The 15852-nt window shown below is 40.5% G+C and overlaps 2 protein-coding genes across 5 annotated transcripts in view; both read right to left on the bottom strand.

Annotated features, from left to right (window-relative positions):
• LOC143295104 (ubiquitin-protein ligase E3C-like) overlaps window positions 1-10822 on the bottom strand; it is a 41996-nt gene extending 31174 nt beyond the window's left edge. For all 4 annotated transcript variants that reach the window (XR_013056989.1, XR_013056988.1, XR_013056987.1 and 1 more), the window contains exons 1-8: window positions 10674-10822; window positions 6794-6847; window positions 6106-6180; window positions 4900-5037; window positions 3971-4083; window positions 2565-2725; window positions 1218-1371; window positions 258-598 (exon numbers count right to left, since the gene is read on the bottom strand). Coding sequence is in view for 1 of the 4 variants with exons in the window: in XM_076606667.1 (XP_076462782.1) it covers window positions 258-598; window positions 1218-1371; window positions 2565-2725; window positions 3971-4083; window positions 4900-5037; window positions 6106-6180; window positions 6794-6847; window positions 10674-10739 (1102 nt within the window). In the remaining 3 variants the exon portion in view is untranslated. The remainder of the gene's footprint in view (window positions 1-257; window positions 599-1217; window positions 1372-2564; window positions 2726-3970; window positions 4084-4899; window positions 5038-6105; window positions 6181-6793; window positions 6848-10673) is intronic.
• Window positions 10823-13762: 2940 nt separating this feature from the next.
• Window positions 13763-15852, bottom strand: part of LOC143295229 (calcium and integrin-binding protein 1-like) — an 11021-nt gene continuing 8931 nt past the window's right edge. The window contains exons 6-7 of the mRNA XM_076606807.1: window positions 14782-14870; window positions 13763-14380 (exon numbers count right to left, since the gene is read on the bottom strand). Coding sequence (XP_076462922.1) covers window positions 14359-14380; window positions 14782-14870 — 111 coding nt within the window. The 3' untranslated portion in view covers window positions 13763-14358. The remainder of the gene's footprint in view (window positions 14381-14781; window positions 14871-15852) is intronic.

Here is a 15852-nt window from a genome sequence, read left to right as displayed (position 1 = left end):
TTTGAAATATAAGCAAATTAAAATCATTGCGTGTTTTTTCTGAAAATTTTCTCAGCATAGGCTATAGCAAAACGTACTAGCAGTGAAGGGGTAATAAGAAGATGACTCCATGTTTATAAAGTGCTATGAGCTTGGTTTCTGATGGAGGATAGACATGATTGAAATATCAATAATAATAATAATAATAATCTTCACCACTCACACACTGTCACTAATGCAACACTCAACAATCACACACACACAGAAAACCAACTTACTGACTTTCTTCTCCCCTAACATCAGAACAGACAACAGTAACCACGGTGATGACAACAGGGAGTCAGCGGACGAAGCAGCTGGTAGCGAGGTCAGCCCAGTGTCTGACGGTGAGGCAGATGATGACGTGGGTGATGAAACTCTCTGTGATGACGACGATGTGGGGGACTTGACGACATCCTCCTGGGGTGGGTGGGAGGTGTGAGTGATGAGGGTCTGGATCAGCTCGACGAAGGGAAAGGGGTACTTGCCGTACGCCATGGCCGGCAGGAGGAACTGAGCCACCTGCTCCGAGAAGCTGGGGCACAGCAGGGTCTGACACACTGCCAACAGGACCTGACGACTGGGAAAAACAACATCCAGCTTCTTCAATAGGCTGACAGGAATCAGAATCGTCATCAGAATAACTTCTTTATCATCTCAGTAAGAGAAATTTTGGTGTGGTGAAGTCTGTGATACATACAGCTAACAAGTATGACAGTAGAATTTAGCATTCAACATATATACATGTATCCGAGTCATTGCAAACCAAACCCGACAAAAACATCACCAGGAATGGGAAGAGAGAGAGAGAGAGAGGGAGAGAGAGAGAGAGAGAGAGAGAGGGAGGGAGGGAGGGAGGGAGGGAGAGAGAGAGGAGAGAGAGAGAGAGAGAGAGAGAGAGAGAGAGAGAGAGGTGTGGTGTGGTGATGGGTGTGTGTGTGTGTGTGTGTGTGTGTGTGTGTGTGTGAGAGAGAGAGAGAGAGAGAGAGAGAGAAAAAAGTAAAAATTTTATTTCAAAATGGTCAAATAAGGAAGCAAAAACTGTTGGGCTTTTTTCATATCAAGCCACCCAAAAGAGAGGAAAAAAAAAAAAAAAAAGGAAAGAGAGAAAGATGATCTAAAAACAACAACAACAAAACAAACAAACAACCTACTATATAAACCTGAGGAGATATCAAACAAGGTCCCTGCCCTCTCACCTGAAGGCTCTGTCGGAGGTGGCGGTGGCAAAGCTGACAGGACTCATGATGAGCTCCAACACGCTTGCCGCCACAGGGGTCGGGGGAGTGGGCGACCTCTCCAGACTGGAAGGAACCTTCTCGTTCAGAATCTCCTTCATGCACTCAAAATAACCTGCACATCACATTCAAACTTATCCTTCATCATGCACTCAAAATAACCTGCACATCACATTCACACTTATCCTTCATCATGCACTCAAAATAACCTGCACATCACATTCACACTTATCCTTCATCATGTACACAAAATAACCTGCACATCACATCTACACTTATCCTTCTTCATACACTCAAAATAACCTGCACATCATATCACATCCACACTTATCCTTCTTCATGCACTTGAAATAACCTGCACATTACATTCAACTCTTCTCACACTTTGATCAACCCCTGCATGCGTGTGATGAGGATACCCTTTGGAGTAACTTCACCTGCGTATTAACCATTCCTTTATAATTCAAATTCTGGCACACTTTTTTGACTCACTTGTGTAAACAAAGTGAGTCTATGTTTTAACCCGGTGTTCGGTTGTCTGTGTGTGTGTGTGTGTGTGTGTGTGTGTCTGTGTGTCCGTGGTAAACTTTAACATTGACATTTTCTCTGCAAATACTTTGTCAGTTGACACCAAATTAGGCATAAAAATAGGAAAAATTCAGTTCTTTCCAGTCATCTTGTTTAAAACAATATTGCACCTCTGGGATGGTCACAAAAAAAAGAAAAAAAAGAATGAAGCCTAATTATATGCAAACTGCATTTACTGTTATATTTATATTTTTTGTATTCTCTAAACTTGGAACTTTGATCTGATATTCTGACCCAACAACAAGAGCAGTCATTATTATCATTTTCTGTTCAAACAGGAACTTCTTTTGCTCAGCATGGAAGTTTTATTTATTTTGCAAACGTTTTGGTGCAGATAGTAAAAAAGGGAAATTACTCTGTAATTAATGCTAGGGGACTTAATTTACTATAAACTGATCTTTCTCATCTTAAACATTACATTTTGAAATTATACTCAATACATAAAAAGCTTGGATTTTTTTTCTTTAAGTGTATCACAAGTGAGTCTTGAAGGCCTTGCCTCTCTTGTTTTTCTTGGCTTGTCTTCTAGCCAAATCATCTACACCCCATCTATAACTGTTATGGAAGCCACCCCCCTGCCCCCAAAACAACAACAACAAAACATCTGAGTCTTTCAGCCCAATCCAGCTGATTTCAGTAAGGCTTATCATACACTTTTCACTGGAAACTAAATAAATTTCATGAATCAAATTTGCATCATGCTGGCAGTGCCTAACTGACCGTGTGCTATCAGATGCTTCCACAGCTGGCAGACAATGGCGTCTGTGGTTTTCCCACAGTGCTGGGTGACTGGGTCATACACAGCAGGGGAGATAAACAGCTCTAACATGCGCATGGGCACGGCGATGGGTGTGGGGCTGGTCACTATGCTCCTCAGGTACCTGGCACAATAAGGATGGTCATGGTGGTCATTGTACTCCTCACATATATATCTGACATCACACACCACACAATAAGGATGATCAGAGTGGTCATTGTGCTCCTCACATACCTAACATCACACACCACACAATAATGATGGTCAGGGTGGTCACACCTCACATATCTGACATCACACACCACACAATAATGATGGTCAGGATGGTCATTGTACTCCTCACATATCTGACATCACACACCACACAATAATGATGGTCAGGGTGGTCATTGTACTCCTCACATATCTGACATCACACACCACACAATAATGGTGGTCAGGGTGGTCATTGTACTCCTCACATATCTGATATTGCACACCACACAATAATGGTGGTCAGGGTGGTCATTGTACTCCTCACATATCTGACATCACACACCACACAATAATGATGGTCAGAGTGGTCACTGTACTCCTCACATATCTGACATCACACACCACACAATAATGATGGTCAGGATGGCCATTGTACTCCTCAAATATCTGATATTGCACACCACACAATAATGATGGTCAGAGTGGTCACTGTACTCCTCACATACCTGACATCACACACCACACAATAATGATGGTCAGGGTGGTCACTGTGCTCCTCACATATCTGACATCACACACCACACAATAATGATGGTCAGAGTGGTCACTATACCCCTCACATATCTGACATCACACACCACACAATAATGATGGTGAGGGTGGTCACTGTACTCCTCACATATCTGACATCACACACCACACAATAATGATGGTCAGATGGTCACTGTACTCCTCACATATCTGACATCACACACCACACAATAATGATGGTCAGATGGTCACTGTACTCCTCACACATCTGACATCACACACCACACAATAATGATGGTGAGGGTGGTCACTGTACTTTTCATATATCTGACATCACACACCACACAATAATGATGGTCAGGTTGGTCACTATACTCCTCACACATCTGACATTACATCATCAGTTCAATTATCTATTGAGAGTAGATTTAATCAAGACTGAAAATTAAATATCATGACTATGATTGCTAACAAGAAGAAAATGAGAAAGAAAATGGGAGTCCAGAAAAACTGACTGATGGCACTCACTTCCCAGATGGATGCTCTACCACTAAGCCACTGTGTGCTCTGTGATAATCTAAAGAAATGTACCATGTTTCAAAATGCTGTACAGAGACATTCTTACCACAGTAACATTACTTACCTCAGATGAAGTTCCAAGAACTTCTGAATCTGCAGAATGGCTTGAGATGGGTCTTTGAATATCCAAGACAAATACGGATCCTTCTGTTTTAGCAGCTGCTGACTCACTGAAACCTGTTAGAAATCAATCAATCAAACAATCAATAAATAACATAACAGTTTTCTTTTTCTTTAATACAAAGAAAACAACAAAGGCCAAGAGTCCCCAGCTACGACTGTATAGACACATATTGATAGATGAATCTTTTCTTTTTTTTAAGTGAGGCAAACATGCATTGTTTGCTTTTTTTGTGAGAGTAATTCTAAATCATAGTGCTTCAATTTTTTGGCTCATGTTTCTGTCCCAAAGGTGCAGCACAGAACTAAAGAAGCTCGGACATTACTCAATGTTACAGAGACATGCTAAATGGCACTTGATCAAGTGACCATTTCATATTCTGGTGGTAAGGCTTGGTATGTTAATCACTTCTCCCATGGATCAAACCATTCAACTACATTTGAAAAAAAAATGATATGAGGTTTTAACTTCAGCTCCAGATCCCCAATGTGTCATGCATGCAGCAGGTGGGAGTTGGGAGTACTTGACTTCCACCCTTGGGATCCACAGATTCTGTGGTAAGATTCTCGCATGGGGTGGGGTGGTGAACGGGTGGAAACATTTCCCCTCAACATAGAGCAGAAATGCTTAAACCTCACTCCCTTCTATGTGTTCACACATGCACAAGATCAAACAGATGCTTGTTTGTATCTAAGCTTTTGGAGGGTCAGGGAGACATGAACAACTTTACCATACCATGCAGTCACCCCTGAAAATTGAATATAGATGCCTAAATAACAAAAAAATGTATCTCACAAAGTGGAGATGACTTGCATCACTTTATCAAAAGAGCCCTACTTCAGCTGTTCAGAGCTAAATGCCGGAGGTCTTACCAGTCTCTGACCATCATCCTGCGGCCTGAAGAATAGGCAGAGTCTCTGCAGCAGCTTGGACAAGAGGGCAGGAGTGACGGCCCCTTTCTTTGTCGCGTCCTGCAGTTCCTGGTCAAACTCGCTTTGCACCATGTGGTTCTGGCACAACAAGTAGGAGGCCGTCAATATGACAATAAAATGTACAATATTTTGTATCAATTACATACAGATGGTACATTTAAAAAAACAACAACACATTATTTTATTATCCCTAAAACATATATGAATCAAACGTCTGTCCTAATCTTGTTGTAATTTATTCAAAGCAGGGAGGGGAGTACATATTTGAAACTGAAAAAAACTCACGTAGGTGGGAAATATGATGGCATCTTCTTTTTGTCATCTATGTGTGATATCTTTTCTTGACTTTCTCATTGGATTCAGTTGTTAGATGCACTGTTAGTATTAAGACTTTCAACTGTTTGTCAAATATACTCAGCTGAATTTAAAAGTGTTGTGGAATGCATATGTTTCTGTTAATCCTCCAAACAGCCAACAGGAGTAAAAGGATTAAAGATTTTCAATTCTTGTGAAAGACAGAAGAAAAAAAGAAAAAAAAAGAAGAAAGAAAAGGATGCCATCAGTACTTGTTACAATTCTACCCACAGTACACATTAACTTATTTACTGCTACTGATGTGTGTACTCTTCAGTGATGTTTTCTGAGACAGAGCTTACAGGTCACCACTCTGTATCTGGACTTTTTCGTCTTGGGATTGCACTACTTTTGTTCAACAAAATCAATGACACCACCGAAAAGTGCACAAAAAGGAGTGAGTTACTGCATATCAAACTTATGGCACACTGACCTCACTCCACAAAGGTTCAGCACGACAGCAGTCAAGAGGTTAATCAACATGATGTTCATGCATGATCACATATCAACCGCAACTGATCTTTTCATGTGCTGGTTCACAAGTAGAAGAAAGAGATTGGGTGACTTTACACCAAGTCTCTCTCTTGCACACACATTCTCTCTCTCTACTCTGTTAGCGATACACATATAATTAAAGTCTTAATCACACCATACATATATCAAATTTAGAATTTACGGTCGTAATGATATCCTTTCTTTCTGTTTCAAAATTTCAGCAATTTGTAAATCAGAAGTTCATAACATTAAGGTAACATACAAGTTCTAATTCTTCCTCTCCTCCTGAATACTTACCCATTTCTTTCTTTCTCGATAGCCACGATAAATGGATTGTATTTTTTTGGCACTTGCATCTCTGATTCGAACTTGCTGCAACAAGGATGAAACATACAGATGAAAATGTAAAAAAGATCAATTTATAGCCTGAAATAATTCAAGAAGTGTTGAGTGTTTTATACATAAACACAAACACATATACATATGTGCGTGTGCGTGCGCACGCACATGTGCGTGTGCGCTCGCATGTCTACATGTATGTGTGTGATCATTAAATGATTAATTCTTCAAGTTCAGAGTTCTGAAGTAGTACAGCATTGAATTTATGAGTATAGTTATAGTACTGAGCCATATAAAATGAAGGATGTTAAGTGTGGGTGTGGGTGGGTGTTGCACGCATGTTAAGAGAGAGAGAGAGAGAGAGAGAGAGAGAGAGAGAGAGTTTTCTCTTTCCTGAGTGACAGTTCACAAGTGTGCATGCCTGTATTTCAAATAAATGAAGAAAAACATTAGACAAGAGGTGCAACCTGTGAGTGTGACTGCTGGCATGATTAGCATTCAGCTGCCCAAGCACAAAGTATGCAAGAATATACACATGTGTGATACACTTTTCTTCCTCTTTGTTTTGATGACATAACTGATAATTGATAATCTACACTATGTACATGTATCCCCTATACAAAGCACTGAAAAAAAAAGAACATACCTCTCTCTTTTGTCTTTCTTCTTGTGCTCTCTTCAGAAGTGAATCTTTCTGTTCCTGTAAGACATTAAAAAAATAACAATTAACATCAACCAGGAAATACAGGAAACAGGATTTTTGATGTTTCCCCAATTTCCTACCTCACATTCATCCCCACTCGACCACCCTCCACCAATATACATAAACCCCACATAAACTATCACTGACAATTCTGTTGAGGAATGATTAGAATAGGGATTAGCCTGAAATGAAGATTTACTCAATTACTGGTTATTAATATTATATAATAATATCATTTTTGTTCAGTTTGAAGATCAAGTCTGCAACAAAATCAGGTCTTTTTCTTTTGTTTTTTGTCCAGGTTCCCAAACCACTAGAAAATATCATTTAATTTACTTAACATTAGTGAACTACTGATGATGGATAGCTGCACAGATAATTACTGGCTACAGAAGAAAAATCACTGACTGAGAGTTTGAGAGAGTCTTTCACTCTCTGCCTCAGTGGTTGGTTGTTTTATTTATTGTGTTATTGGCAGCATTCGCAAATGTGTGTCAAATCTGTTTGCATTGTAATGTATACATGACACAACTTGCACTGTACTTTCTCTGCCAATGTATGTACCATTTGGCGATTGTTGAGGCTGGTGAAGCATCTTGTTGGTCTACAGGTCAATACATTAATTGATTAAATCTCTGTCTGAATTCTTACAAGTTCCAGATGTCAGTCAATGATACTGATCAGAGCCGAGTTTAGAGGAAGGGAAAGGGATGTGTGTGAGGCTCTACTAAATTGTCAAATCCCAGGTCAGACAAATCCTGATTCTTAATCTTATTCATTCAAATTCATATATCAGACATGTGTATCAATATCTAACTAAGCCAAAAATAAGTTAAGTCGTTTCTGGTCTAAAGATTGTACACAATGTTATTAACATTAATACATAAAAGTAAAACATAATACAATGTGATGTCAATGCTATCCCAGTTTAGGTTTGGAGTTGCTCATCAGTCATTGAGTCACTGACATTTATATACAAATTTGAAATGACTCAATGATATAGAAGCCAGTTAGTCACTTGACCTACTGATTTTTCAGCATGTTCGTCAGAACATAAGATATATTTTGGAGCCAACATGTGCTCCAGCCTCCTAAAAAAAAAAAGCTGACCAAACAACCCACTTCAATTGATCTTATTTTGACAAATGAAGAAGGTATGACTGGTGTTGTACACAACGTCCCACTGGGCAAGAGTCACCATCAATGTTTAATGTTCAAATTTGAGTGTTGTACTAAAGAAACAGCAAGTGCATCAAGAGGAAAGTATGCTTATGCCCCTGGTAAATATCAAATTATGAAAGAAAAACTATCATCTTGATGATTGGTTTCTCGGATCCATAGGAAGACTTAAATATTCAGGAATAGCAGAACTTATTATCAAGAGAAACTGAGGCTGCAATTTAAGACTCTGTGCCTCGGACTGTAGGTTTAACTTCAAGAAACTGTTGAGGATGAATGAAAAGGCACTTGCCAATGTCAAGGAAATTACAGCTACATATAAAGGTATAAATTTGTGAACGCTTGACTATCAGGGTAAGGACTATTTAATTTTAGTATGCACAAGCATGTAACCAGACTAAGAATGCATGCAGGAAAGCTGTTTTAAGAGCTTGAAAGAGGCACTGCCACATTAGCCAAGAAAAATCAAAAAGCGTTCTTCGCATGTCAAGAGTAAACTCTTGCAGAATATTGCAGACCTGTTAGACTCGAAAGGGAAAAGTAAAACGACAGATAAAAAAAAAGAAAAAGAAAAAAAAGAAGTGAAGATGCTTTATTAGTTTATAGTTTCCTCTGTAGTGTGTTTACTAAAGAGGACTCATCTGTACCTGAGTCAGTGAGTGTTAAGATACTTTCAAGTAAAAAATGACATAAACTATGAAGACTGAAACTAAAGCAAAGTTACTAGTACTGAAACTCTTAAATCACATGGATATTTCTTTGTCTGCTGGGTCCTGATGCCATGCATCTGAAAATCCTATGTGAAATGTCAGATATCATAGCAAAGCCTTTGACTGAGGTTTCCAGGAAATCACTTCGTGAAGGTACATTATGATTGCAGTGGAAGGTAGCACTGTTCGATAAGGGAGATAAAAGGAATTCAAGACAACTACTGGCCTGTTAGCCTTACAAACATACCATGCAATTATGATAGAGAGAGTGGTCTGAGACTATAACTTATATTTTAATAATAATAATAATAACAAATAAATTTAATAGACACGTGGAGGAGAATAATCTGCTATCTCCATGCCAACATGGTTTTGTTCAAACAAAGCGATTATGTTTCACAATCTACTTGGGATTCTGGATACTGGACTAGTTGTCTTGATGAAGGGAAGCCAACCGTTGCTTTATAATTCAGATTTCTCCAAGTATCAATTCAGTCTCACACACCAGTCTGCTAAAGAAAATTGCAACATATATATGGTATCAGAGGCAATATCAAGGACTGGATTTGTGATCTCTTTAAGTTGAAAGGAAGGCAGCAGAGAGCAAAAATGAAATTCAATAAATTCATGGATCTTTGTCAGGCTGGAAAGATGTTACTAGCTGAGGACCAGTTTTATTTGTGTTGTTTATCAATGTTTTTCAATGTGGCAGAAAATCTGTTTAGTATGTATTCAGACAATACGAAGACACGGTCCTGTGTCTACTGATGAAGATTGTGAGTCTCTTCAGAAGGATCTTGATTCTCTTGTGGACTGGGCAGACATGTGGTAATTAATGTTCAGTGCAGACAATTTTAAGATACTATGACCTGGCAAAAGAAAACAGAATTCTGATTATTTTAGGTAGACATGGTGAAAATGCAAGAGTCAGGCCTGAAAACAGTAGTGCAGAACAATACTTTGGAGTCAACATACTACAGACAATAGTGTCCTGACGTTCTCAAAGCACACAGACATCCAAGCTAATAAAACAAATTAAATCTTGGATCTCTGCAGGGGATTGCATGAGTACCTTGATGCTGATACCATGAGGCTTTTGTTTACTGCCTCAGTTGGGCCTCATCTAGAAAATACAAATTATGTTTGGAGCCATCACGTTACTGGGAAAAGACAAAGAACTGAAGGTGTCTTGAGAAGAGATGCAAAATGTGTTCCTGATCTACAAGATAAGCAGTGTGAAGAAAACCTGAACATCAAGAAAATGCCTAGTAGCACTATAGTATGCTTTATAATTTTATTATTTTAGAAGAATTTTTGTGGTGGTCTAACCAGGCGTATACAAATTTACACATGGTTTCTATAATACAAACTCCTTTTGAAGCCAATATGAACACAGAACAGCCTAACAAGAGGACATGATTAAAATTATAAAAAAATGAAGAAAAAAGAAAAGAAAAGAAAAATCAAAACCAACACTGTTACTGCTGTAAATGTAAAACTAAACTATGTCAATACTTCTCAAATTGCGTTGTTGAAACATGATGGAATAAACTGGACTCTGATGTAATGCACGCGCCAGCGATGAATACCTTAGAAACTAGCCTGGATTCTGTGCCGAAAAATTATAAGTACACATGTATTTCCCCGGTCTTAGTGCCACGCTTACCAGCCTTGCCTCAGTCACAACAGTGCCAGACTAGGTCACGATCAAAGACTGTTTAGGATTAGAGGGAAAGTTAGAGCAGACCAAGTGAGGCCACCAAGATCTGATAGTGATACACAGGCTGAACAGTCTTACCAATTTGCGTATCATATCGTATCATATCAAGTATCATTGTGATCAAAACGAACTGACGTGACGAGACAGTTGAACATTCATGGGCCGTAAATTACTAAATAGCGAGAAAATAAATGAAAATTTCCAGTAAACGAACCTTCTTGCTAGCTCCCCCAAGAGACTGGGTCGGTTTAGTGCGGAATTCGCCTTCAAAACTCCACATTTTTATGGTAGTTCTGAGACAGTAGTCAAACGTCTTCGGAAGATTCTACGCTTGGTTCTGTTTTCGTCTGGTAAGGAAGTTGCACTGTCATTACTCCAGAGGGCGCATGCAAGCTGTTTAATACATGGTCTGTGATTGGGTAGTTGCCTCACTAATGACCAATCACAATGGTCGATAAAGACCCCCGGACTCGTGTCAGCTGAGAGGCCGGAATAAACACAATGATTGTTATGAAATCGAAAATAAAACAAACCAACGAAAAGCAAAATGATCGGAACTTACTCATTTGTTTAACCGATTTACTAACATTAAACTAATTCTGATACACAGTAAAGGGAGATAATCCAACAGCTTCTTAACGTATGCCGAAAAAGTCAATGACAGAGAAACAGCAGTTTCAGTTTCAGTTTCAGCCAGTTTCAAGGAGGCGTCAAGTTGCGGAATATGCACAAACGCAACATCACACCTGGGGGAGGGGGAGGGGGGGGGACAGGGCGCCGGGGAGGGGGGGGGGAGGGTTAGAGGAGATGCCTGACAACGCACAGACTCTGGCAACGCACCGCCTGCTGGTCACCTTGCGGCCAGGTTTAATTTTTAGCCGGGAGGCTTCAGTAGGTCATAACTTGGAGGTTTCAGGGAGGCGTTAAAATATGCAAGGTGACCCATACACGAGATAGAATGGTTATTTGCTTTTTTTTTCTTCTTTTTTTTAAAGAAGGAAGAAAAAGAAGAAAAAAAAAGAAAAAAAAAAAAAAAAAAGAAAGAAAAAAGCGAGGACGGAGAAGATACAAAGACTAAAACTACTAGATGAACAAATTGACATGAATAGAATAGAATAGAATAGAATAGAATATGTCTTTATTACCAAGTCTACCGGGGTCACAACTGAGGAATATTGGGGGTTGGGTGGGGGTGGGGTGGGGTGGGGGTAGTATACAACAAGGTACGAACATAAATCGAAAATCATACACTTTTACAGATACAGCATGTTTGAATTCAGGACTGACAAATAAGTCGGGATATAGGTCGTACTTGCTCCGGCAAACTCATGAGAGAGCGTACTCAGTGCAGATGCCTTGGCTGTCATAGACCTAAAGCTGTGTTCACTGAGGCCTCGAGATTCTATCAAATCAGTGTTGCACGGGGGGAAAAAAAACAACCACCACCAAAACTACATTACACGAACAGTGTTTCTGAGAGGATATGTTTCATCACATCTTCTAAGTTGTATTAAAATTGCTGAATATCAATGTCGAGTTTGTAAATAGCCAATGCTGTTAAATCTTCATTTGGCATCGTAACATAAATTTGTGCATTGTATTGTATTGTATTGTATTGTACTGTATTGTATCGTCGCATCAGTCGTATCGCATTGTGTCAAGTTGAACCAGTAGTGCGCGCGCGCGCGCGTTGCGTGTGTGTGTGTGTGTGTGTGTGTGTGTGTGTGTGTGTGTGAAATTATGGCTGCTCTGGCGGAAGAGTGAATTGCTACAATGCAGCGTCTCCCGGCATTTCATCGGCTGCCTACCACCCCCATTTTTTCTGTCTGCAAATGTTTTTGTTTTCCTTACAAAGTAGATTAATTTTTCTGTGCAGTTTTTGCGAGGGGCAGCCTTTTTAGTTGTCGTGGGTTCTTCTGCGTGTGTTAAGTGCAGTGCTACACGCTGAAGACATCGGTTTATCGTCTCATCCGAATAACATCCAGACAACCCGCACTCAGTCGACTGAGGCCAAGTGGTCAGCCGTACCGGTGATTGTGGGATTTGATACCGTGTGCTCGGATTCTCTTGCTTCTGAGGCAACCGCTCCGATGATGTTGAAATAATACCTTGAAATGATACTTTATGTCCTTCTGAAGGCTCCTGATTATGTTGTCACGCCAGTGCCATTGCCGCCGGCTGTTTGACTGACTGTGTGTGTGTGTGTGTGTGTGTGTGTGTGTGTGCAGTGTACGCACGCGTGCAACTGAGTTTGCCGAGTGATGCTTTATGTGTTTGTGAAACTGACGTACATGATGCAGGATATGTATACCTGTGTCATTACTGATGATGAGTTCAGTGTAGGTAAATGTGTGTGAGGGTGGGGGGGGGGGGGGGTGAGGGGAGTTAGCCTGCACACATACATGCACACACGGCACACGCACGCTCTCACACACACAAACACACACACACACACATCTTTACATATGCACAAACTCATCAATGCGCTTTTGTTTTCGTTTGAAAATTTATTTGTGGTAGGCCTTTGTTCACTAACAGCAAATCGACTTCACTGACGATTCAGTTGTTATCGTCGACCGGATATAACATGAAACACATCAACAACATAGGCTAAGCCGGCCGCATATCATTAGAATTGATTCTAATGCTGCCTTAAGTGCAAAACCGATGTGTAAAACATGCATTTAAATACTAAAACGAAAATTCACATGCATAATCTCTGCACAGACACCCAACCAAACACTTAGACACTAATTCACACACACACACACACACACACACACACACACACACACACACACCACTCACCGTACATGATATATCACATATCAATACCAAAATGATGCAGATCTCATAGAAATATCATCACAATGCTTAACACCAACATCACATCACTTCACTAAAACCTATTACAACACTGAAAACCAACCCAAACATATAACCGGATGACCTTCTGCATATGACCTGGGACTGATTTTGGTAATTCACCAGAACCTCAAACTCAACCATATCCCTTTCCCTCAGCTCTGCTCTGATCAGTTTGACTGACCACGTCTAAGACTCGCTGTCAAAAATTAAGATAGAGGTTTAACTCTCTCCATACGAACGGCGAAAGAGACGACGTTAACAGCGTTTCATCCCAATTACCGCCATCAAAATATTGCAAGCGAAAGGCTCTTATACTGAATAGGTGAATGTTGACAAAGAATACCACAATTCTGACGACGGAAGTTAAAGGTTGGGTCATTCAGACACCCACTGGACATCCGAGGGATCTGTGTAGAGAAGAGAGGACTGGCCGTACTGAGTGAATTAATGTGTAGACATATAAAGTGCTCAACCAACATCTTCTTAGTTGTACTAAAATTGCTGAATATTAATGTCGAGTTTGTAGATAGCTTATGCTGTTACATCTTCATTTTGCATCGTATCATCAACCACCAAATGGTACAGAATCGACAGATACACTACAATGCAAGTTCACAACACTGACTTTTGTGAGAATCTACAGGTTTGTTTTCTAAATCCCAGTTCATTCATAATTCTGACGAGAGTGGCTGATGGGATTCCAAACAACAGTGGGATATCTTAGTTCTTTCCATTTTCTTCCAAAAACAAAACAAACAACAACAAAAAACAACAACAACAACAACAAAACCAACAAAAAACTGCCCCAATACAGGCAAATCTGAAACCAAAGAGAAACAGAATTTGGTTCACTGTTTTTGCCCATTGCAAGCCTGAGCGGTCCAGGAACCATGAAGATGTTGTGCAATGGAGGTTGGTGGGGACCGGGCGGACTGTGTGTTGTCAAGACAGCCACTGAATACCATAACGGCTGCAAGTCCTTCCTCAACAATGCGTGAAGAATCTGCCATTTTTCGCGTCAGTGCCTCTCTTTACAGATGAATCCTAAAGGTTCTGAAATCAGAGGCAGATCATCACCATCATCATCCTTCGTCATCATCATCATCGGTGTTTTATTCTTATCAGGCATGTGGTTCACGTTATCATCATTTCTTTTAGTTTCTTTATGAGTAACAATTGATCAGATCTCTCTCTCTCTCTCTCTCTCTCTCACGCACGCACGCACGCGCACACACACACATACATACACACACATTTACAGAGAGGATATATTCACTGTGATTCTCTGATTCGCATATTTCTATTTCATCAAACTGCTACTCTTTTGAAATAGTAGGTATACAATACAATAATTATACTGTAATTATACAAGCAAGCACACATGGAAGTGCTCTCCCCCTCCTGCCCTCTCTCTGTCACAGACAGACAGACAGACAGACGGCAATGGCACTGACGTGACGAAATCTGGAGCCTTCAGCAGGACGTGTTCAAACTCAGCGAAAGACAGCGCCTCGTCATCATCCAAGTCAGCCTCGTCCAGAATCTGACGACAAAGATAATAATAATGGTGACGATGATGTTTACGACGACGACAGCCAAGTCAAGTCAACGGTGGTGATGAGTCAGAATGTGTTTACATTCGTAAAACACACTGCTTCCACCCACATCCGCCTCACCAAAATAGGACGAAGAATACGACTACGTCAACGATGTTAATGATGATGAATATGACACTGACGGCGACGACGACGACGACGACGACGATGATGGTAGCGATGGTGGTGGTGGTGGCAGTGGTGAAAACAATGATGGTCATAATACTGAATATATAATGATATGGATATGATAAAGTGGGTGAAAACAAAAGGCACAGGACCAAGAAGAGTCGGGTGTATTGTCAACAAGTTGCAGTCAGGCAAGGAACAGCAACGATCAGAAACGAATCTCATGCGTTACCAGTGTTGTCTGCAAAACGTGGCACCACCAAAGTCTTGAAAGGATTTTATGTTGTCTTCGTTTGTCATAAAAGATGGGAACAACCAAAATCACGACAGATCTTGACGGCTTGGATTTTATTTGTGACAGAACAGAACGTCGTCAGTCCCATAGTCCGCTGAGTGATCCGTATGTATGTGTGTGTGTGTGTGTGTGTGTGTGTGTGTGTGTGTGTGTGTGTGTTGTCAGTTACTGGTGTCAGTGACAGTCAGGGTGAGGCTTCACGTTGTCAGTGACAGTCAGGGCAAGACCTCAAGCTGTCAGTGACAGTCAGGGCAAGATCTCAAGCTGTCAGTGACAGTCAAGGCAAGACTTCAAGCTGTCAGTGACAGTCAAGGCAAGACCTCAAGCTGTCATTGACAGTCAAGGACAGACTTCAAGCTGTCAGTGACAGCCAGAGCAGGACAACACATTGTTGGTGACAGGGCAAAACCTCAGGTTGTCAGTGACAGTCAGGGTGAGACGTTAAGTTGTCAGTGACAGAGTTGGACCTCGGGTTGTTAGTGACAGTCATGGCAGGACCTCAAGCT

This window comes from Babylonia areolata, chromosome 20 (genome assembly GCF_041734735.1).
Source record: "Babylonia areolata isolate BAREFJ2019XMU chromosome 20, ASM4173473v1, whole genome shotgun sequence".
NCBI lineage: Eukaryota > Metazoa > Mollusca > Gastropoda > Neogastropoda > Buccinidae > Babylonia > Babylonia areolata.
This window is presented reverse-complemented; position numbering and strand designations above follow the sequence as displayed.